This window comes from Podarcis muralis, chromosome 2 (assembly GCF_964188315.1).
Source record: "Podarcis muralis chromosome 2, rPodMur119.hap1.1, whole genome shotgun sequence".
Classification (NCBI taxonomy): Eukaryota; Metazoa; Chordata; class Lepidosauria; order Squamata; family Lacertidae; genus Podarcis; species Podarcis muralis.
Window position 1 is genome coordinate 115,374,372 of NC_135656.1, and position 21,839 is coordinate 115,396,210.

Sequence of the window (21,839 nt, forward strand, 5' to 3'; positions counted from 1 at the left end):
TAGTCTCCTGCTGGGGAGTCAAGAGTGGCCCTGGGATGGCAGAGAGAGGAGGGGAAGGGCCCAGCGACAGAAGGGAAGGCAGGGCTCCAGATGCTCCCTTGGACCCCTTCCTTGACACCAAGGGGAGCTCCTCTTCTGGGGCTGAAAGCATTGCCGTGGAGGTTTCATTTCTGTCATGATTGCAAGGGAAGAAGGGAAGATAAAACCACCACCCCCCCAAACACAAAGAACTGAATGAAAAAAGCCCTGTTCTGAGCGATTAGCTACTGGAGAGCATAATGTGGGGTTTAGCTGTGATGCTCACCTGCCTCCCTGGAGGAGTCTTTTCTTGGGGTCAGGGAGCTGAGGAGCAACATGAAGTTCCCAGGTTACATTTCCTTCTGGTCAGCTATTCCAGCTCTTGTCTGCTCCCCATTTCTTTATGGAGGGGCAAAGGCTATGCACTTTGTATAGACGCAACTATAACCAACAACTGGTGTCTTCTGGGTGCACTGAGCTCCCCCCCCCTTCCGCCTTCTCTCCTCCAGATATAATACAGATTCCCTCAGCATCGTGCCCCACCTTCCAGAAGGCAAATATATATGGTTGTTTATTTAGGACATATTTATCAGCAGTGATAAATATGACATTAATTGGTTACTGAACAACAGCTTCAATGCCGTCAACATGAGCTTTGTCTGAGGTTTCAGACATATACATTTCGTTCAAGAAAGATGCAGAAAATACTTTTCCTTTTTGATTCTGGGCACTTGACTTCTCCCATCCTGCTACCATCATGGCAGACATTTGGGGGAGAGATCCAGGGCCCCCTCAGCAGCAGCAGCAACAACAGATGCAGCCCCCACAAACATTTGTCACATTTTGAAGGGTTTTTTTATTAAAAACAAACAAAAGGCTTTTCCTTAGGCTCTCATAGCCCTGACATTAGCTCTTGAAAAAGAGAGGGTTGCCAAATAGCATGGCCCCCAAGAATGAAAACAAACACTTCCAAATTCTTTTTTGCACCCCCAGAGACAGGGCTCAGCAACCTTTTAAAGTCGAGGGCCAGATCACTGTCCTCAAACCTCGTCGCGGGATGGAGTATGCGCGCGCATTCTCTCGTTACTACACGATCCAAAGATTAAACAAAAAAATAATAACGTTCTGAAGGTCCCAGTTCTGCACCGCAGCATATCTGTTCCGTTCTGAGAGACCCTCCCAGGGATCTGGGGTGTATGAAGCCTTGATTCCCTGTTTTTAACTCCGCTACCGAATGCAGCGAGCGGTTCCTTCTGCAAGACGCGTGTTCTCCGCTCTCCTGTCCTGGAGGGGGAAGACGCTTTCGGAAGCAGAGTTAAAAACAGGTAAACAAGGCTTCATACACCCCAGAACCCTGGGAGGGTGTCTCAGAACGGAACCACTCGCTGCGGCGGCAGGAGCAGTGAGCCAGTTGAGGGCCAGAGAGGGGCTGCCTTAAATGGCGGCTGTCGAGCAACCATGCTGGCACAAACAAAGCCCAGGCCCTTTCCTCTCGGCTCTAGGAGGAGGGAGGGAGGAGGAAAGAACTCTGCAACCAATCAGAGGGAAACAATGCTGCTGGCATCAATCAAAGGCTAGTCCCCTTCCTCCGCAGGGCGGGGAGAAGCCAGAAGGGAGGGAAGAGGTGCCGTCGTCAGGAAGAGAAAAAGAGAGAGAAGAATGGTGCAGCCCAAACTATATGAATCAGAACCATGATGCGATTTCTGGACCTTCCGTGGGCCGGATCCAGAACCCATTTGGGCCGGAACCAGCCCGTGGCCCTTAGGTTGCTGACCCTTGTCCAGAGACTTCACAGCCATCTTCACTTCCTAGGAACTCTGGGAACTGTAGTTCTGGGAGGAACCTCTCAGAAGTTTCTGAGCCTCCTCAGCCAACTACAATTGGACATCCTGAGACTACAATTCCCAGAAAAGCTGGACCAAGGCCTTTAGCCACAGCCCTGACCAAATAACGGAGCTCTCTCTTCTCTCCCTCTCCACCTCCCACATTCACAACAAATCAGTCTCCCACTCCTCAGTCCCTTTCACTAACCTCCCCTAGCCCTAATTCTTCTACATTCCTTTAAAACATTTCTGTGAACTAAGGAACACAAAAAACACCCTCACTGGTCACCTTCCACAGGTCAAAAGCCAATGCAGAAAATATTTAATAAAAACAGCTCTAAACAGGTACACAAGAGCACAGAAAAAAGGAGATGAGTTTCAAAAGCAATGCCAAATGAACATTTAACACAGGGACCTTTCATTCAGCTGGAAAATGCTATCAGTAAAAAGGTCTTCAATGGGTTATGCAAAGTCCAAGTAATGAGCGCCTGGAATACTGATCTACAAGACAAGGGCAGCCCATCATTTTGGAAGTGAAAGGCAGACTTGAAAACTCAACAGCTTCAACACACACCTTGAGCATTCCAGATTCACACTCCCTCCCTGTTTATCTAGCAAAAAGTTGCCACTTATTTTGTACATTTAGTATATATGACCTTCATTACTTTTATAGATACATATGTGTATACAAATTTAAGTACAAACACTAAAACATCATTCCATGCATTTACATCTGATTTCCCCCTTTATGAGTTTCTTGGTGTAAGTAGTGAACCCTGAGTAGAAAACTTCATACATTTACATCGTTTCCCCCGTGTGAATTTGCTAATGAATATTAAGGTCTCCACTCCCTCTGAAACCCTTTCCACAGTCAATACACTTGTACTTTTCATCGTGTGTGAGTTAGCTGATGTTTCTCCCCTGTGTGAGTTCGATGATGTATTCTAAGTGTTTTACTTTCATGGAAGCTCTTTCCACACTGCATACATTTAAATGGTTTCTCCCCTGTGTGAGTTCGCTGATGACGTTTAAGTGTCTCACTTCGACTGAAGCTCTTTCCACAATCCACACATTTAAATGGTTTCTCCCCAGTGTGAGTTCGTTGATGTATTCTAAGGTGTCCATTTCGAATGAAGCTCTTTCCACATTCAATACATTTAAATGGTTTCTCCCCCGTGTGAATTTGTTCATGTACTTTAAGTGCTCCGTTATGACTGAAGCTCTTTCCACACTGCATACATTTAAATGGTTTCTCTCCCGTGTGAGTTCGTTGATGTATTCTAAGTGTTTCACTACGACTGAAGCTATTTCCACATTCAATACATTTAAATGGTTTCTCCCCAGTGTGAGTTCGTTGATGTATTCTAAGGTGTCCATTTTGAATGAAGCTCTTTCCACATTCAATACATTTAAATGGTTTCTCCCCCGTGTGAATTTGTTCATGTACTTTAAGTGCTCCGTTATGACTGAAGCTCTTTCCACACTGCATACATTTAAATGGTTTCTCTCCCGTGTGAGTTCGTTGATGTATTCTAAGGATTTCATATTGACTGAAGCACTTTCCACATTCAATACATTTAAATGGTTTCTCCCCCGTGTGAATTTGTTCATGTACTTTAAGTGCTCCGTTATGGCTGAAGCTCTTTCCACATACAGTACATTTAAATGGTTTCTCTCCCGTGTGAGTTTGTTGGTGTATTCTAAGAGCTCCACTTTGACTGAAGCTCTTTCCACATTCAATACATTTAAATGGTTTCTCCCCAGTGTGAGTTCTTTGATGTATTCTAAGGATTTCATATCGACTGAAGCACTTTCCACATTCAATACATTTAAATGGTTTCTCCCCCGTGTGAATTTGTTCATGTAGTTTAAGTGCTCCGTTCTGACTGAAGCTCTTTCCACACTGCATACATTTAAATGGTTTCTCCCCCATGTGAATTTGTTCATGTAGTTTAAGTGCTCCGTTCTGACTGAAGCTCTTTCCACATACAGTACATTTAAATGGTTTTTCTCCTGTGTGAGTTCGTTGATGTCTTCTAAGGTGTCCATTTTGAATGAAGCTCTTTCCACATTCAATACATTTAAATGGTTTCTCTCCTCTATGACTTCGCTGATGACTTTTAAGTGTGCCACTTCGACTGAAGCTCTTTCCACAGTCCACACATTTAAATGGTTTCTCCCCCGTGTGAGTTCGTTGATGTCTTCTAAGATTTTCACTTCTACTGAAGCACTTTCCACATTCAATACATTTAAATGGTTTCTCCCCAGTATGAGTTCGTTGATGTATTCTAAGTGTTCCACTTTTGCTGAAACTCTTTTCACATTCAATGCATTTAAATGGTTTCTCCCCCGTATGAGTTCGTTGATGTATTCTAAGTGTTCCACTTTCGCTGAAACTCTTCCCACATTCAATACATTTAAAAGGTTTCTTCCTCATGTGAGTTTGTTGGTGTATTCTAAGTGTATCATTTCGACTGAAGCTCTTTTCACATTCAATGCATTTAAATGGTTTCTCCACTGTGTGAGTTCGTTGGTGTATTCTAAGTTTTCCGCTTCGACTGAAGCTCTTTCCACATTCCGTACATTCAAATCGTTTCTCTCCTTTGTGAGTTTGTTGTTGTATCCTCAATTTCTTTGTTCTTTCGCATAAATTCACAGGTGGCTCCATAGAATTCTGACTTTCATCTTCCTCACCTGTTTGGGAGTCTGGGAGGAAAGAGAATCTTGTTAGACTTTCAAGAAAGACAAAAATGGAACTGAACAACTGTCAATCCCAGTCTGCACCTTCTCTCATTGTAACACCTTCATTCTCCACTATCCTCTCGAGGTTCCAAATTTTACGAAAGCTAATAATGGCAGACACTCTTGGACTTTATATGCCCAATCCTAAGTGTAGAGCCTCCAGCCACAGGAATTGTGTATCATGATAACTGGTCCTTTGTCCCTTAAGCCCACCAAACTGGGGAGGTGCATGCATCTATTGTGTTTTGATGCTGGTGGAATGTATCATTCTGACTCTGTCTATAAAAAATAAAGGTAATAGAAACCATTTAAATACATTAATTATAAATAATTATGGGAAACATTTCCATTCCCCTTCACCCATTGTTCAGGATTGGTGTGCAACATCATTATCATCAATTATTCCTGCCATGGAAATAACACCTAAGGTTTCAAAGCCTGGAGGAAGAAAATCTGCCCCCACTACTTTAGGAAAAGGATTCAAGAAACAAAGAGCTGCTCCGGAGAAGGCCTCACCCCTTCCTTCTTCCTGTCAGGAACTTCCTTCCATTTGTCTCCTCTCCATCTTTTCCTCTTTCTCCCTCCACCTTCCATCTATCCCTGTCCCCATCTCCTCTCCTCTGGAACTCACCAGATTTCTCCAAGGGTCCTGGGAGGGAATGCTCAGAGGTTGTGGGGAGGGATGCGGGAGACAGCCTGACCAGGTCAACCGTCCATCTTCCTCCTTCCATCCTGGCCAGGGTTGCAGGTTCAGTCTCAGCGAGGTTTGCAGGTTCAGCTTCTTGAGGAGCGCAGAATCCAGAGCAAGTTGCAGCTTCCTGGGAAGGAGGGAAGAAGAAGCCAAGGGAGTCTGAGAGTCCCTGCAGGGATTCTCCTGCCCAAGACATTCTGCTGCCCCTGGAGAAGCCCCAACTGGGCACCCCCTTCCCCAAGAGTCCCCACCCATTTTGAAACACCTTTGGCAATTCCTTTCACCTCCCTGTCCCACCTCCCTTCCTAAGGCTGGCATGGTATGCACATTAGCGGCCTGAGAGTAGGTCCCTTGGAAGTTAATCTGCAAAGGACTGCTCTGAATACATGGGTGGCCCTTGCATGGAGAAGAAGGAAGCCCCTTGCTTGCATCAGGACCCCCTGGGAGAGGCGGTGGATCCACCCACTGCTCCCTCTGCCCTCACTGCCTCCTCCGATGTTCTCCTGCCCTGCAAAAACCCTTTGCTCTTGTTCCTCAGGGGAGAGAGGCAGAAAGAGCCTTCAAACCCATCCCTTTCCTCCTCTGCAGCACAATGAGAGGGGAAGGAGCTGCAGTGCGTGGTTCACTGCAGATACACACATGGTAAACACTGCGATTGTGAATGAACACGTCCTCCGCCTTCCATGCGGTGGGAGTGGGGGGGTTAAAAGTGGTGAGGAGACCCCCTCCCCTCCAGTCCTTTTGGGATACAGGAGTTTTGGTCAGGAGTAAACAACTTATGCAGCAAGTTCACAAGAGAAGCACTTTGGAGCACTGCTTGCTCTTACTATGTGTTTGGACCTAGAGGACAACATACACGTTTACACCACGTGATATCTTAAAGAGAGCACTTCTTTAAAACCTATTTTGACTGTTATTCTTTACATATCTATACTGCCCTTCCTCCAAAGATAACAGGGCGGCATACAATAGAAAAACACAGAGATGTATAGCAGAGTAAGAAATAAAAACGACACCCCCCCCCAATGCAGTTGTGAAGTCCATAGATTGTTTAATGAGCCAAACCCCTGGGAGAAGAGAAAGGCTTTCGCCTGGTACCTAAGGAAGGAAGGAAGGAAGCCGGACACTGAGGCCCTCCTCCGAGGGGTCTTCTACTGGGGTATAAATATTAAAATTAATACTATTATTAAGGCGATCGTGGCCAGCAATGCCCACCCCTCTCCCCACCTCCTCGCCTGCAACTCCCTTTGCACCAGATCCCTTGCATCTGGACCCCCTGGGAGAGGCTGTAGATCCACCCACTGCTCCCTCTGCCCTCGCTGCCTCTTCCTCTGTCCTCCTGCCCTGCAAAAACCCTTTGCTCTTGTTCCTCAGGGGAGAGAGAGAGGCAGGAAGAGCCTTCAAACCCATCCGTTTCCTCCTCTGCTCCCCCTCCTGTCCTTTTGGGAAACAGAAACTTTGGTCAGGAGTAAACAACTTAGATGGCAAGTTTGCAAGATAAGCACTTTAAAGCACTGCTTGTTCCTACTATGTGTGAGTCTCTGTGTGTTTGGACGTAGAGGACAACATACATGTTTACACCACATGATTCCGAAAAGAGGGCAATTCTTTAAAACCGAAGGCCATTTCTACAAAATGGAAGACCTCCAAAGGCAGCCTTTTACAAGGAAATTATTGACGGTTTTTATTTTGTTGGAAGCTACCCAGATGGGCTGAGGCAACCCAGTCAGATAGGGAGGATGCAAATAATAATAATAATAGTAATAATAGTAATAATAATAATAACAATAATAATAATAATAGCTTCCTAAGCCTGTCCTGGGACGCAGGTGGCGCTGTGGGTTAAACCACACAGCCTAGGACTTGCCAATAAGAAGGTTGGCGGTTCGATTCCCCACGACAGAGTCAGCACCCGTTGCTCGGTCCCTGCTCCTGCCAACCTAGCAGTTCAAAAGCACGTCAAAGTGCAAGTAGATAAATAGGTACTGCTCCGGCGGGAAGGTAAACGGCGTTCCCGTGCGCTGCTATGGTTTGCCAGAAGTGGCTTAGTCATGCTGGCCACATGACCCGGAAGGTGTATGCCGGCTCCCTCGGCCAATAAAGCGAGATGAGTACCACAACCCCAGAGTCGGTGACAACTAGACCTAATGGTCAGGGGTCCTTTACCTTTTTAAGCCTGTTCTGCTAGGCATGCTGATCAGAGACTCTGTCCAAACAACCCCTTTGAATGCAACAGGGCTTCCTATTTTTACTGCTATCAGTGGGATCAGTCAAACCACGAAGCCACTGATCAGCCAGAGTTTCCTGTTTTCACCAAGCACAGTTTGAAGTTAGCTTAATATCCCAGCTTGTTCCAAAGCTGGCAGCTGCAGTTTCCTGGTTTGGGCAAAATGGAAAGTTTGTTAGTTATGGCTCATAAGAGACTGCCTGGTTTCAGCACAGTTCACCCTCAGGGCCGGCCAAATCATGAGGTAAGCTGGGACAATTAGGTCAGGAGGCAGATGCAGGGATATATGGGACCAGCACGTTCCCAGCTCCCCTGTTTGTTAGCCTTGCTGCCAGTGCAGGACCACAGCTGGTAAATTTGTGCAACTACCCATTTAGAGTCCTTCTCTTTTCCCCTCTCTCACTAAAGGTTGGGTGGGAGTCCTTCCTGGAGTGATGCATTCTGGTTGTGGGGGCCAGGAGAATGCGGTGGCGGCTATAGTTTTTTGTTTTAATCTTGGGTCAACTTAGGTTTTAGCGTAACTTTGCTGCAGCAATGCATTAAAAACTGTTCCTATTTTTAACCCAGCTTTTCAGGCTGTGATTCAGTCATCTGAACCTGGCCATTATCTTAATAGATCTTGCAACAACCTTGCAAGGTACGCCAGTCTTATTTAATGCGACTACACATGGGATTGCTGAGGCTGCAAGACGTGCCAAGATTTTTACCTCAGTGGGGAGAAAAGAGCATTTTGGAAATGGAGGCAATTTAGAGGAGGAAAACGGGGGTTGGTGGAAGGTCACCTCTTCTGACACAGCTTCTGCTCTGATAAAACTCAGAGTCACCTGCAGCTCTTTAGGTAAAGTAAGAATAGCAGGAGATATGATCGCAAACCTGCCATGTAAGGTTTGGTCTAGCAAACATTTTTAAAGTGGATTAGAGAGAAAGTGCAGGGAGGAGGAATATTCACCACCAAAGCTAAGCAGAGCCTCCATGTCTAGAGGCACTGGACCTGTGACCTCCAGGTGCTGGAAACCCAGGTGAGAGGAATCATAGAATCATAGAGTTGGAAGAGACCACAAGGGCCATCAAGTCCAACCCCCTGCCAAGCAGGAAACACCATCAGAGCACTCCTGACATATGGTTGTCAAGCCTCTGCTTAAAGACATCCAAAGAAGGAGACTCTACCACACTCCTTGGCAGCAAATTCCACTGTCGAACAGTTCTTCCTAATGTTTAGGTGGAATCTTCTTTCCTGCAGTTTGGATCCATTGCTCCGTGTCTGCTTCTCTGGAGCAGCAGAAAACAACCTTTCTCCCTCCTCTATGTGACATCCTTTTATATATTTGAACATGGCTATCATATCACCCCTTAACCTCCTCTTCTCCGGGCTAAACATGCCCAGCTCCCTTAGCCGTTCCTCATAAGGCATCGTTTCCAGGCCTTTGACCATTTTGGTTGCCCTCCTCTGGACACGTTCCAGTTTGTCAGTGTCCTTCTTGAACTGTGGCGCCCAGAACTGGACACAGTACTCCAGGTGAGGTCTGACCAGAGCAGAATACAGTGGCACTATTACTTCCCTTGATCTAGATGCTATACTCCTATTGATGCAGCCCAGAATTGCATTGGCTTTTTTAGCTGCCGCGTAACACTGTTGGCTCATGTCAAGTTTGTGGTCAACCAAGACTCCTAGATCCTTTTCACATGTACTGCTCTCAAGCCAGGTGTCACCCATCTTGTATTTGTGCCTCTCATTTTTTTTGCCCAAGTGCAATACTTTACATTTCTCCCTGTTAAAATTCATCTTGTTTGTTTTGGCCCAGTTCTCCAATCTGTCAAGGTCGTTTTGAAGTGTGATCCTGTCCTCTGGGGTGTTAGCCACCCCTCCCAGTTTGGTGTCATCTGCAAATTTGATCAGGATGCCCTTGAGTCCATCATCCAAGTCGTTGATAAAGATGTTGAATAAGACCGGGCCCAAGACAGAACCCTGTGGCACCCCACTAGTCACTCTTCTCCAGGATGAAGAGGAACCATTGATGAGCACCCTTTGGGTTCGGTCAGTCAGCCAGTTACAAATCCACTGAGTGGTAGCAAAGTCAAGACCGCATTTTACCAGCTTCTTTACAAGAAGGAGGGCACTTACCTTTCCCAAAAGCCCCTCAGTGTCTGGGAGCAGGGTCTGGTCTGCTCCCCCTACTCTCCCACTTGGCCACCGACTGGCATCTGCAGCTCCCCTGAAGGAGAGGACACTATTCCCAGATTGGGGAGGACTGGGAGCCTGTGGGGTTTCCCATCGTGAACGAGGGAGCTGCATCGTCTTCAGGAAATCCTGCTTCTGGGCATCCCAGTGCTGCTGCAGCTGCCCCTCCTCTTGCTCCTGCTTAATTTGAAATAAATCTGCCCGAGGCAGAAGATCCCTGATGGCCCCAACTTGGCCGGCAGGAGGTTTCTTTCCTTTGCACTCCAGTCTCTCCCTTTGAATGGGTCTCCTGGGTCCCTGCTCTTCCATTTTTACACCACCCTGCTGGAAAAGAATTAGACACAAAGTAAAATAAAACCCAAGAATAAAAACAAAAGCACATTTTAACCATTAGCCAGTTTTTGAAATATATTATTACTCTTTCTATTTCTGATGTTCAGGCTGTGAATGACAATCATTATGTCACCCAAATGACTCCACCCAGGGACGAGGGGAAGTTATCCAAAGACTGGGGGAAACATCAAGATTTATGGAAGTACAAATAATATTTTTGGGGGGGGGACCAAGGCAGAGGGAGGGAAATCCAAAAACAGCCCAGTGAGAGGACTGAGCATGTTCAGTGTACAGGGAATGCTGATCCTGGCTGCAACTTCTAGCACGTTGGAAAGGCAGCAACAGATCTTTGTATATGATTAAGGCTGCGACAGACCCACCTAACACTTAAAGTACATGACTTCACCCAAGAAATCCTGCCAGCTGCAGTTTGTTAGGGGTGTTGAGAACTCTAGCAATAAACTACAGGTCCTGTGGTTCTCTGGGGGAAGCCACATGCTTTAAATGTATGGTATCTGCACAGTCTAAGAAACAAACAAACAGACAAAAGGAACACTGGCCAACAAAATCAAACAACCCACTCCAAAATATTTTATATTTGATGGTCACAAACTCTCTTTACTGAAGATATTCTAACTTGCAGTCCATTGGCTGCATATGGCTTGCCAAGCCTCAGGGTGTGTCCTGCTAGTCCCTGCTGTTTCCATCTCCTGATCTGATCATAGGATGAAGATCTCTGTCTGTCCTGGAGAGAAAGATGCCTAAGGGGCCCTTACAGAGATCTTTTCAACTCCAATTTCAGCACAAACCAGCACAGTGCTGAAATGGGGCAAAAGGAAAATAAATGATCCCTCTGGCTGCTCTTTAAAGAGGATTTCTAAAGAACGATCAGAAGGGTATTTTTCCCACAGATCTCCTTGCTAATTCAGCAGGGTCTTCTTGTGCTCTTATTCCTCCTCCCCCCAAGACTGGGGTTGGAAGGTCTAAACATGCTGATTGTGTTTGCAAGACTTGTATGTATGCTAGATGGCATGTCTGGTGAGTGTGTGCAGCACCTCTGGTGATTGTGTGCATGTGACTTTATGGTCTGCATATCTTTTCTGTGTGCGCATGCATGTGCATACATTGGCCTCAAAGCTCACTGGAATGTGGCCTCCAGAATTAATGCAGCTTTAAGCCCATAAATGTTTCATTCCTCCTGTACTATCGGAAAGAACAATCAAATCTAAGACTATCAGGAGGAGAGAACTCCTGGATCTACAGAGTTAATATTCTCAACATCCTATGGACACAAACTGCAATGAGATTTCTCTCTAATTACTAATTAGATTTTTTTTCTTGAAGCCATACGAGCAAGTAAAAGAACATGTATTTGATTGGCTGCACTACTACCAGATAAATGATATGTTTAAAAAGGATGTGAAAGAAAAAGGGTATAAAGAAAAAGATTCGAAATTTCAAACGGAAATTGTTAACAATGATTGTAAGATAATCTCAAAAATGTATAAAATATTATTGGAATGGCACACGATGGATGAGGAAGTTAAATCTGTAATGATTCACTGGGCCAGAGATTTAGGGTATAGTATTGATATGGAAGACTGGCAAAAAATATGGAATGAAAATCTGAAGTTTACAGCATGTACTATGTTAAAAGAAAATGTTATGAAAATGGTATACAGATGGTATATAACACCAGTTAAATTGCAAAAATGTATAAAACCTGTAACAAATGTTGGAAATGTAAAGAGAAAGAGGGTACTTTTATTCATATGTGGTGGGAGTGTAAGAAAGTGAAGGGGTTCTGGGAAATGATATATAATGAGTTAAAGAAAATGCTGAAATATAGCTTTGTAAAGAAACCAGAAACCTTCCTACTGGGAATAACTAGAAATGAAATAAATAAGAGGGACTGTAAACTCTTTCAGTACGCAATAACAGCAGCGAGAACATTGATGGCCCAAAAATGGAAACAAGAAGAATTACCAACTTTGGAAGAATGGAGAACAAAACTAACAAATTACGCAAAACTAGATAAATTAACTGGAAAAATCAGACTTCAAAGAGACCACAAGTTCCTAGAGGACTGGGGGAAATTCAGAGAATATTTGAAGAGTGTATGTGAGGAACAAACAACGCTAGTGTGTTTTAAAGAAGCTTTGTGAAAAAAATAAGGAATATTGCAAGAATGTAAACGAGGATAGAAAGATTTTACTTGAAGGCTATACTATAATTAAGGAATGTGAAGGTAGAAATTTAATTACGGATGATTGTCAGAGGAGCTGAGGGAGGTTCAAAAAGTCAAAATATGTGATTTGGAAATTGTATGATTGGAGATATTGTGAAAATTTTAATAAAATTTATTATTTAAAAAATTTAGAAATATGAAGCAGTATAGAAATGAAATGAGTAATAATCTGAACATGAATAGCTAATTTCAATTTCGCCTTCCTCAGTCTTTTACAATACTGTCTTCAACTTTTTATTATCATTAATTCATTTCCATATGCCACACATCTTAAGAATCCTCCTTTCTTCTGCATTCTCTAAACTGTCACCCACTTCAACCCTCAGCCTTCATCTGAAAACTCTGCAGCCTTACTGAGGAAGGTGGAAATAAAACAATTAATGAAACAGGTTTAAGCCTGTCTCACTGATTTACACGCAGACACAAGAGGTCACTAGCTTTGACAGCTTCGGAAAAGATCAGGTGCCTTCTCCGGGAAATAGATCTATTAGCTATTTTATTAGCCGTGACAGATCAACAGAGCCTCCATGTGTAGGCACAGTGTACCTTGATTTGGGGAAGACAAAAGAAGCCATTTCCTTGCTAAATGAATCTGATGGACATCATTACTACAAGAGAAAAGAGAGCTTTCAAAGGCGATCAGACCAATTCACAAATAAGGGCGATAGGTTTATCAATGGCAGTGGCAGAGGAGGGGGGGCAGGAGTAGTGGCCTGCAAAGGGTGTCAGGGGGCTGCAGAGTGAGAAGGGGGCCCCTGCTGCACTTTCCCCCCTGCCTCGCCTTCCCTCTCCCCGTGGGGAGGACCGTGGAAGAGGACGGGGCTCCCTGCTGAGGGACAGGGAGAGGGGCGGCAAAAGCCCCAGCTACGCCGCTGATCTGTGAGCGACTATATGCATCGTCCATCGCGAAGCAGCAGCTGCCTTGGACCCCTCATTCTGCCCCTTGAGCTCAGGACTGAAGGGAGCAGCTCCCCAGGGTCTCCAGCAGGGTCCGTGCCAGCCTGAGCCAGAGCCGTTTGCCCCTGTGCCCTCCTGCAGATGCCCTGCCCCTCAGCTGCGCCCCTTCCCCTTCCTGCCCGGTTGGGGGGCGCCCTGCAGCCTCTGGCTCCACTCGGGGCCTGATCCTGCCAGGCCCACGTGCTCTCCCCCTCCCCCCCCCCGCCTCCTGCACCTCGGACTCCTCGCTCCGTCTCTGCACCGGAATCCGGCTCCTCTCCGGGGAAACTCGCCAGGCCACGGGCCGCTGCTCCTCCGCTCTCCTCTGCGGGGGACAGGAAAGTGCAGCCGCTCTCGAGTCCCCCTGGCTGGCCCCGTTTCCTGCCTCTCTGGGCATCGGAGCTCGCTGGCTGTGGGTTGGGCCCTGGGAGGCTGCGAGGCTGGATGCGCCCCCTTGCTCTGTCCCTCAAAATTTATTGTATCATTGGAATCTACCTGGCATCTTATATGCTATCCAGAATGTTGCACAAATAAGTCTCCTTGTGATCCGATGTGCAGTCACTGGTTTCCTTATCAGCAAATATTTCCAGAAAGCTGGGACGATACCACCCTGCAGCCACAGCTGTCAATTTTCAGATTTGAAAATAAGGGATCAGCAGCCTCACCTGTCCTGGGGACAGTCTACAGGATACCTAACAATCCGGGATAGCAGCGGGAAATGGCACTGGAATAAGGGAATTTCCGGCAAAAAAGGGAAGGTTGACAGCTATGCCTGCAGCCCGAATGGGTAGCTGGAGGAGGCAGTCCAGTTCCCAGCTCTGCTGGTTGGGATCATGCAATCACTTAGCTCCAGCAACCAACCTTTCCAAACCCTCCAACATTTGTCTGATGAAAATAGGGACATCCCATTCCATAACTATAATTTTCCTATTTATACACCGCACATCTTATTACGTTGCCCCAGCCACTCTGGGAAGTTTCCAACATATATAAAAAACATAATAAACCATTAAACATTAAAAAACTTTCCTTTTTAAAAAAATAATTTTTATTAATTTTTCAACACGAATATACAATCTTATCCTAATTTTCTCAAATTTAACTCTGTTTAGACTTCCTTCCTAAAAAACTTTCCTATACAGGATTGCCTTCAGAGGGCCCGTGGGTTGGATAACTCCATTCCCTCCAGCATTTCTTCAATGAAAATAGGGAGACCCTAAGGAAAAGCGAGACATTCTGGGATCAAATCAGAAACCAGGACGGCTTCTCTAAATCAGGGACATTCCTGGGAAATAGTGGCACTTGGAGGGTTTGTCTTTCCCTGCTTTTTCGTTCGCTGCCTCTGGTCTCCTGCATCCATTTAGCAGAGGAGGGGAGCGGTTTTGGCCTTCATACTTCTCCACCCCCCACCCCCAATATAACCAAAAGAACAATATAACCAAAAACACACACACCATTTGGGAGTGAGGACCAAAAATAATAATAATCGTTTTATTATTTTATTACTTATTTTTTGCAGTTCAATCTACTGTATCTATGAATTTTATTGTTTATAGCCAATGGCCACCACTATACAAGCACAAATCATGCAGCTGCAAAACAAAAGGCATTGCATGCACCAGACCAGGATAAATCTATAGCGTCCAAAATTTATTTTCACATTTGTTTCAATGGGAAGGATATAGGGCAGCAGAGTCCAGGTGGTGAGGTCCAGATTACAGCTTCCATCATCCTTGACTGTCATCCCTGCTGGCTGAAACTGATGGGAACTGGACACCAACATCTGGGGACACGTCAATGGCTATGCTCTGATATACAGAATCTACAAAAGATTAAGGCACTGATCCAGAAGACAATGAACTGTGAATAGCAAGTGCAGCTAGGAGGAGAATGCATTGGCAGCAGGGTTTGGAAGCTGTTCCCTGACACAAATCCCCTTATTTCCTCCTCTGGAGATCTGAGGTCTACAAAGCAATGGGTTGTTTTATTCAGAATAAGCTCACTGACATCAATGGAGCTATCATCATAATCATCTCCTCTATGGGTGCCGCTAAGTGCCCTCTGTCTTTGAGCTTTTTGCTCTCCTAGTTTTAAGGCTCGCTGGTTTCTCTAAGTCTGGGGAAAGTGCTAAGGATGATGGTTTAATTTCCATAAATGAGAATGTTTTAAGATGGAGTTTCCTTTGACAGTAGCCCTCATGTGTGTTAGTCACATGAGGGAGGCATTCCATTCTGTTGAGACTGTTATTCCAGTAACTGTTGTTTTTAACTGCTTTTCTGTTCTTTTCTCTCTCTGTGCATGAGGGAGAAGTGCTGCTGAGAGAGATGTCTCAGGATACTATCGTGTGTCAGTGTGATCTGTCTGAAGTGGAACAGTGGAAGATCACGAAATGCTGATCAAAATTACTGCTCAAAAGTTCAAAAACAGAATTACTGCTGAGGTGAAAGTAAAAACCTTTTGTAAGAAACTGTAAGACAATTCAAGTGAGAACATGCCCGTGTTTGAATAAGCATGAGATTGTAAATATATTTTTCTCGGTTATATGTTTATGAAAGTAAGGTTCTTTTGAATACCAAGAGTCTGGACATTGTAGTCTGTAAAAAGGAACTATCACCTAGAACAGCTATTTTGCTTCTTAGCTATAAGCTACTCTGTTACTTTGGATATCATCAAAATTCACACACAGACAGACTATAATGTTGCATACAGTATAAGGTTGGGGAGTTGAGAAGTGGGGATAGAGGGGGGGAGGGGGGAGTAAACTTTCATTATTTTACAGAGTGCATATCCAAAGTTTTTGTGTCGGTGACACATGCATAGGTTCTCCTATTCATTCATTTTCATTGGCAGTGAGAAAGATCGGGCCTCCAGGGCATAGTTGGTTGCCTTCAGTTGACTGCAGTGAAGGGAGAACCAATTGGAGGAACAGATTGTTGCAATTCTTGGAAAGGGATGGAAAAGAGCACGGCTACATCGCGGTTTAGTCTTTCAAGTACTTGTTGTTAAATACAGTGGTACCTCTGGTTACGTACTTAATTTGTTCCAGAGGTCCGTTCTTAACCTGAAGCACCACTTTGGCTAATGGGGCCTCCCGCTGCTACTGTGCCGCCGCCACACGATTTCTGTTCTCATCCTGAAGCAAAGTTCTTAACCCGAGGTACTATTTCTGGGTTAGCGGAGTCTGTAACCTGAAGCGTATGTAACCTGAAGCGTATGTACCACTGTACTCTGTGAGTTGAGTGAGGCTGAGAGACTCCAGAGAAGTGTGACTAGCCCAAGGTCACCCAGCAGCTGCATGTGGAGGAGCGGGGACACGAACCACATTACCAGACTACCACTCTTAACCACTACACCACACTGGCTGGAAAAAGGGGAAGTTGTTTTCTTTGCATTAAGTTGTGAAAAATAAAGCAATAAATTTTAAAAACAACCCTTCTTTCAATGCTTTCTTTTTAAAGCAAAAAAAGACGTAGTGCCATAGTTTGAACAGTTTGCCTTGTATGGGAAGGATATATCTGAGATACAAATGCACACACAACTCTCTCCCCTCCATCCAGGCGAGGAGGAGGCATTGTCAGGAGTTTAAAGGCACATCCCGGCTGGCTAAGGTGCGAAGCAGAGCCATGGAAGGGGGTGGGGTGGATTCTGAGGACCACAGACCACATGTGCAATTGGCTCCCAGTACGTTTCCGAGCACAATTCAATGTGTTGGCGCTGACCTTTAGAAAGGCCTCGGTCCAGTATACCTGAAGGAGCATCTCCACACCCATTGTTCTGCCCAAACACCGAGGTCCACGCTGAGGGCATTCTGGTGATTCCCTCCCTGTGAGAAGCCAACTTACAGGGAACCAGGAAGAGGGCCTTCTTGGTAGTGGCACCCGCTCTGTGGAACACCCTCCCACCAGATGTCAAAGAGAAAAACAACTGACTTTTAGAAGACATCTGAAGGCAGCCCTGTTTAGGATGCTTTTAATGTTTAACAGACTATTGTATTTTAATATTTTGTTGGAAGCTGCCCAGAGTGGCTGGGGAAACCCAGCCAGATGGGCGGGGTATAAATAATAAATTATTATGATAAATTATTAAGTGCAAATCAGGTAAGTGTAAAGAGAACTGTTTCAACCCAACTGTAGTGCATATGCAATACAGCCATACCTTGAATGTCAAACGCCTTGCAACTCAAATGTTTCAGAAGTCGTATGTCCGACACAGCTTCTGATTGAGTGCAGGAAGCTCCTGCAGTCAATCGGAAGCCGTGCCGTGGTTCTCGTACGGTTCCAGGAATCAAACGGACTCCCAGAACGGATTAAATTTGAGAACCAAGGTACGACTGTACAGAGATCAGGATCAGTGTGTTTGCAACTTCAGCTGAAAGTATTTTTCACAACTTTTTTTAACAGTAAAAACTTTTAATTAGTTCTATTTCACAAGAACATTGACAGCCACCAACAATTATGTGGATTTGTTTGCTAAAAAGGACAGATGTAAACAAAGCTCGGAGCTAAACAGGTAACTTCACAAATGAACCTTATATTTTCCTGCTTGACTAGACCAGCTGCCATGTTTGGGTTGTTTTGGTTTGGTTTTTTGAAAGGAAAAAAAAAGGCTCAAGCATCATTTTGACAGGCAGCAAACTTTCACCCTTAAGAACTATGGAATCTCTTATCTGCCACACAAGAAACAAGGCCTAATTCCACCCCCACCCCACCAACACACACCTTAATCCTCTCTAGCTATTTGCTGGTCCATCAACCCTGATGGACCTAGAAATATTCCCAGTTCCCCGAATTGCTGTCAAAACTATCACAAGGTGGTGTCAAGCAGATATTTCCCCTAATATTTCCTCACCTCAGACGATCTGATCCAAATCAACATTCATAAGCATGGAAACCGAATATGTTGATGTTGAATAAGTTTCCCATATTGGCAACTTGCAATCCCAGTTCCTGGCAGTCTGTTTCTGAACTGGGAAGCATTGGCTGGTTCCTGTCACCTGGCAGCTGGAGGTTTACAAAGAGAGAGTGCAGAGGGCTGAGGAACCAGATGCTGGGACTTCAACTGGAGTTCAACAACACCTGGGCCCCAGCCCTGGTATATGCTATATGGAGACAAAGAATGCTTTCTTTTCAATCAGATTCAGAACTATTTCCTGTCTTTTTACCTAGGAAGTACATTTCTGTTGCACACTCCCCTCATCAAGCCCACCACAAGATATATTGCTTTCACGCACACAGCAACCCTGCGAGGGAGGTTTCACATGAAGATGGTTACCGGCTTTAAGACATTCACGAGCTTCACGACTCAGGAGGGATTTGAATTGTCCCTGGCATTTGTGGACCAAGACATAGGGAAACCTGTAGTCCTTCAGAGATCATTGGACTCCAGCTCCCATGAGTCCCAGCCAGGATGGCCAATGGCCAGGGAAGACGTGAGTTGAAATCTAACAACATCTGAAGGGGCCACAGGATGCCAGCCTTTCGCCAGGTAAATATTCTGTAACCATTTTTTCGTTCTGGCTCACTTTTATTTTTCATGTTTGAACGTACAAAGGAACAAACTGTGCCTCAAAGAGGAAAGATCACCCAATCCCTGCCTCACCACCGGGTCGATTTCTTGAAAATCCGTCACGGAAGAAAAAAAGGAATATAACCAAGCAATATAGGTTAATACATTGCAACCATTTGCCTCTATCTTTGGCACCAGCCTACACTTAAACACTCTGCCGTGGGGAACCTTTCGTTATTTGTTAAATGAAAGGCCAGTGACCCATTGGAAAAATCTATTTTGTGGGGAGTGGGGTCCAAACAGAAGCAGTGGGGACTGATGCCCATTGCTTGGCAGAGCAAGAGGGAGTGTTAGGCGGAGCCAACCAATTCCAGAACCATCTTCTATAATCTGCAAGATAAAAAAATGTAAAAATTATATAACTTCACAGCTGAAGATTTTACTGTTTGAGGGCTCTTGTGTTTCTAATATTTTGTTGGAAGCCACCCAGAGTAGTAGGGCAACACAGTTAGATGGGTGGCGTACAAATGATAAAATTCTGATGATGAAAAACTTAAGAAAAAAATAAAGAAGTGAATATATATAAAATAATGATAAACATTCAACTCAGCAGCTTTTCAGTGTGACACTTGTGGCTGTGTTTCTTTTTCAAGCTCACTTTTGCCTGGCGGCATCAACAATGTGGCCGCTAGCAGCTGGCTTTCCAAGTTCACCTCTGGTAATCGGGGGCCCCGGGGGTCCCTTGCAAGAGACCCCTCCATTCCCCGAGTCGAGTTCTTGCTGTGAGCTGGGCCCCTCCTGCGAGAGAAGCTCATGCTCTCAAAGAGCTTCAGCTTCTCTGGGGCCAAGAGAGCGGCGGTGGCCACAATGCACTCCTTCACCAGCTCGTCTCTGGAGAGCGGGCGAAGCTCACCACGAAGCTGGCTTGCTCCACGCTGTCCATTTCCTTCCTTGGTTCCGGGGCAATGCCTTGCTGGGCGTGCAGGTCCATTTTCAGCGCCTTCACCTTCTCCTCGCACAGCTGCCCTTGGAACTCCTCGTACTGGATGTGCTTCGTCCTGTAGTGCCTCTGCAGGTTGGCCTTCTTCAGGATGGAGAGGGCCTCACCACAAATGAGGCACACGGGCATGCCTTTCAGCTCCACAAAGAAATAGTCATGTGTCCATTTCTTATTGAAAATGCGGCACTCCAAATCTATCTTCCTCTTCTTGTGCGACGGCATTGCAACCAAATGATCTAACAACAAAGAAACAGGTGGAGCGGTTAACTGGATTTCTTCCAGGGTGAGGGGAGTGATGATATAATTATAATCAAGAGAAAATACTGGAAACCAAGGCTCCACAACCTCCATCTTGTGCTTCAGCCACCTTCAGCCTTATTAGTGGGAGAGGAAGCCCTGCTGATGACATCCTTCCATGGCAGGATTAAAAACTCAGATATCTATCAGTTAATTGCTAATTGTCTCCTTAAACCTAGGCTACGGTCGCCACAATGGAATGCCGAGGTGCCATTTTTTACTTTTGGCAATGAAATTATCCTTATTATTCATTTCATTTCTATACCGCTTTATATTTTAAAGAAAAAGCCTCAAAGCGCTTCACAACACATCAAATAAAACAAATAAACAAATAAAAACCAATTCAAGCTTCAAGGAAAATATTTCAGATCCTTCTTCTCCCCCTCTCCTCGTGTGGGTTCTCCCGTGTGTCAGGAGAGAGGGGCTACCTGGCTGAAGCTCTAACTGCAGTCAGGGCAATGGGAAGGTTTCTCTCACCTGTGTGGATTCTGACCCCCAAGCTCTTCCTGCACTCAGAGCACCTGTATGGCTTCTTCCCCATGTGGATCCTTTTGTGTGAAGTGAGCAACGATTTCCAGCCAAAGCTCTTCCTGCCCTCGGAGCACCAGTACAGCTTCTCTCCTGGGAAAGCCCCCTTGCACACAGTGAGCTCCTCAAGGCTTTCCCACACAGGCTGCAGTGATTGGGGTCAGGGCCATAGTTAGGGGACAGCGAGGAAAGCACCCACTAGGGGCACAGGTGAGGAGGGCCCCCCAAAAGCAGCTAAAAAATAAATCAGTAATATGTCTATAAATAAAAATTTCGATGATCGCCTGATAAGAAAAAGTTTTAAATAGAGGGTATTTATATGATACCCGGGGGCCCTGCAACACAGCCGCTCAGAACACAAAAAGGAGGGGGTTTGGAGGGGGTGTCGCCCAGAAGAGAAGCGGCTCTGGCCCAGCAGAAGCCCACCCTCCCCTCCCTCTCGGCAGCCTGACCAAGAGGGCAAGTTGAGGTTGAGGGCAGTGCGCAACGTGAGGGAAGGCAAGAGGCTGCATGCGTCCCTCTCTGTGTGTGAGTGGGTATCCAAGTGGAGGGATGGTGGAGGGAGCCAGCCCAGCACCAGGCTTCAGAGGTTCCTTTCGTTAGTGGAATGAGGGGGTTGCTGCCTCTGCCGCTGCTGCCGCCATCACAACACACGAAGGCAGCAAAGGCAGCAGCTGGCAATTTATTGCATATAGGCTCTACCACTCGAGCTGTGGGGGTTCGGATTGGTGAACACCGATCATGTATTCGTAATGCTAATTTGGAGGCACCTCTGGGAGAACATTTCCCCATAATCATTCAGATACGGATCTATTATTTACAGTTTTATGGGTGAATCAGAAGGCAGTTAGCATCAGAAAAGATTATGAGCGACAGTTACGGCAGCAAGAAACAGTTTCTTTTCATGTTTCAAACCATTTATCCAGGGGTTCTCAACTCTTAATTTAGACCTTAATTGTTTCAAATTTCATTTGATTATTTGTATTTTGTCTGTAACTTTACACTGCTCAATTTATCCCAATCTCCTTGTATTTGTATTGTTACTTTGCACCGTACCTTTAAACTCAATCTCCTTGTTATTAGCACCACCTGGAGTTTGCTTTATGTTTTTCAGAAAATATTGTTACTAAAAGAGTATGTACTCTTTTTCATTACTGTTTGTATTCTAGATTATAATTTTTGTAAAGTGGTATGTCATGCAGGTCATCGTCTGCAAATTTTTTTTTTCAGTTTATGAAGCAATTCTATATCCTCCCACCACGCTGACAAGAATTCCACAAAACAGTAGTCAATATCCGGAATCACTGTTCAG

At 45.3% G+C, this 21,839-nt stretch overlaps 2 protein-coding genes across 2 annotated transcripts in view; both read right to left on the reverse strand.

Moving 5' to 3' along the window:
- LOC114592241 (uncharacterized) overlaps nucleotides 1–13,609 on the reverse strand; it is a 42,353-nt gene extending 28,744 nt beyond the window's left edge. Inside the window, 5 exon segments of the mRNA XM_077923562.1 lie at nucleotides 2,644–2,729; nucleotides 2,731–4,547; nucleotides 5,215–5,401; nucleotides 9,624–10,004; nucleotides 13,433–13,609. Of these exon segments, the coding sequence (XP_077779688.1) occupies nucleotides 2,644–2,729; nucleotides 2,731–4,547; nucleotides 5,215–5,401; nucleotides 9,624–10,004; nucleotides 13,433–13,594 (2,633 nt within the window). The 5' untranslated portion in view covers nucleotides 13,595–13,609.
- A 565-nt stretch (nucleotides 13,610–14,174) lies between these two features.
- Nucleotides 14,175–20,774, reverse strand: LOC144326265 (general transcription factor II-I repeat domain-containing protein 2-like). The gene is made up of 2 exons (XM_077922820.1): nucleotides 19,616–20,774; nucleotides 14,175–19,092 (listed from the first exon to the last, which is right to left on the reverse strand). The coding sequence occupies exons 1-2, from the start codon at nucleotides 20,051–20,053 to the stop codon at nucleotides 18,937–18,939; spliced, it is 594 nt and encodes a 197-aa protein (XP_077778946.1). The 5' UTR covers nucleotides 20,054–20,774; the 3' UTR covers nucleotides 14,175–18,936.
- Between the last annotated feature and the right edge of the window lie 1,065 nt (nucleotides 20,775–21,839).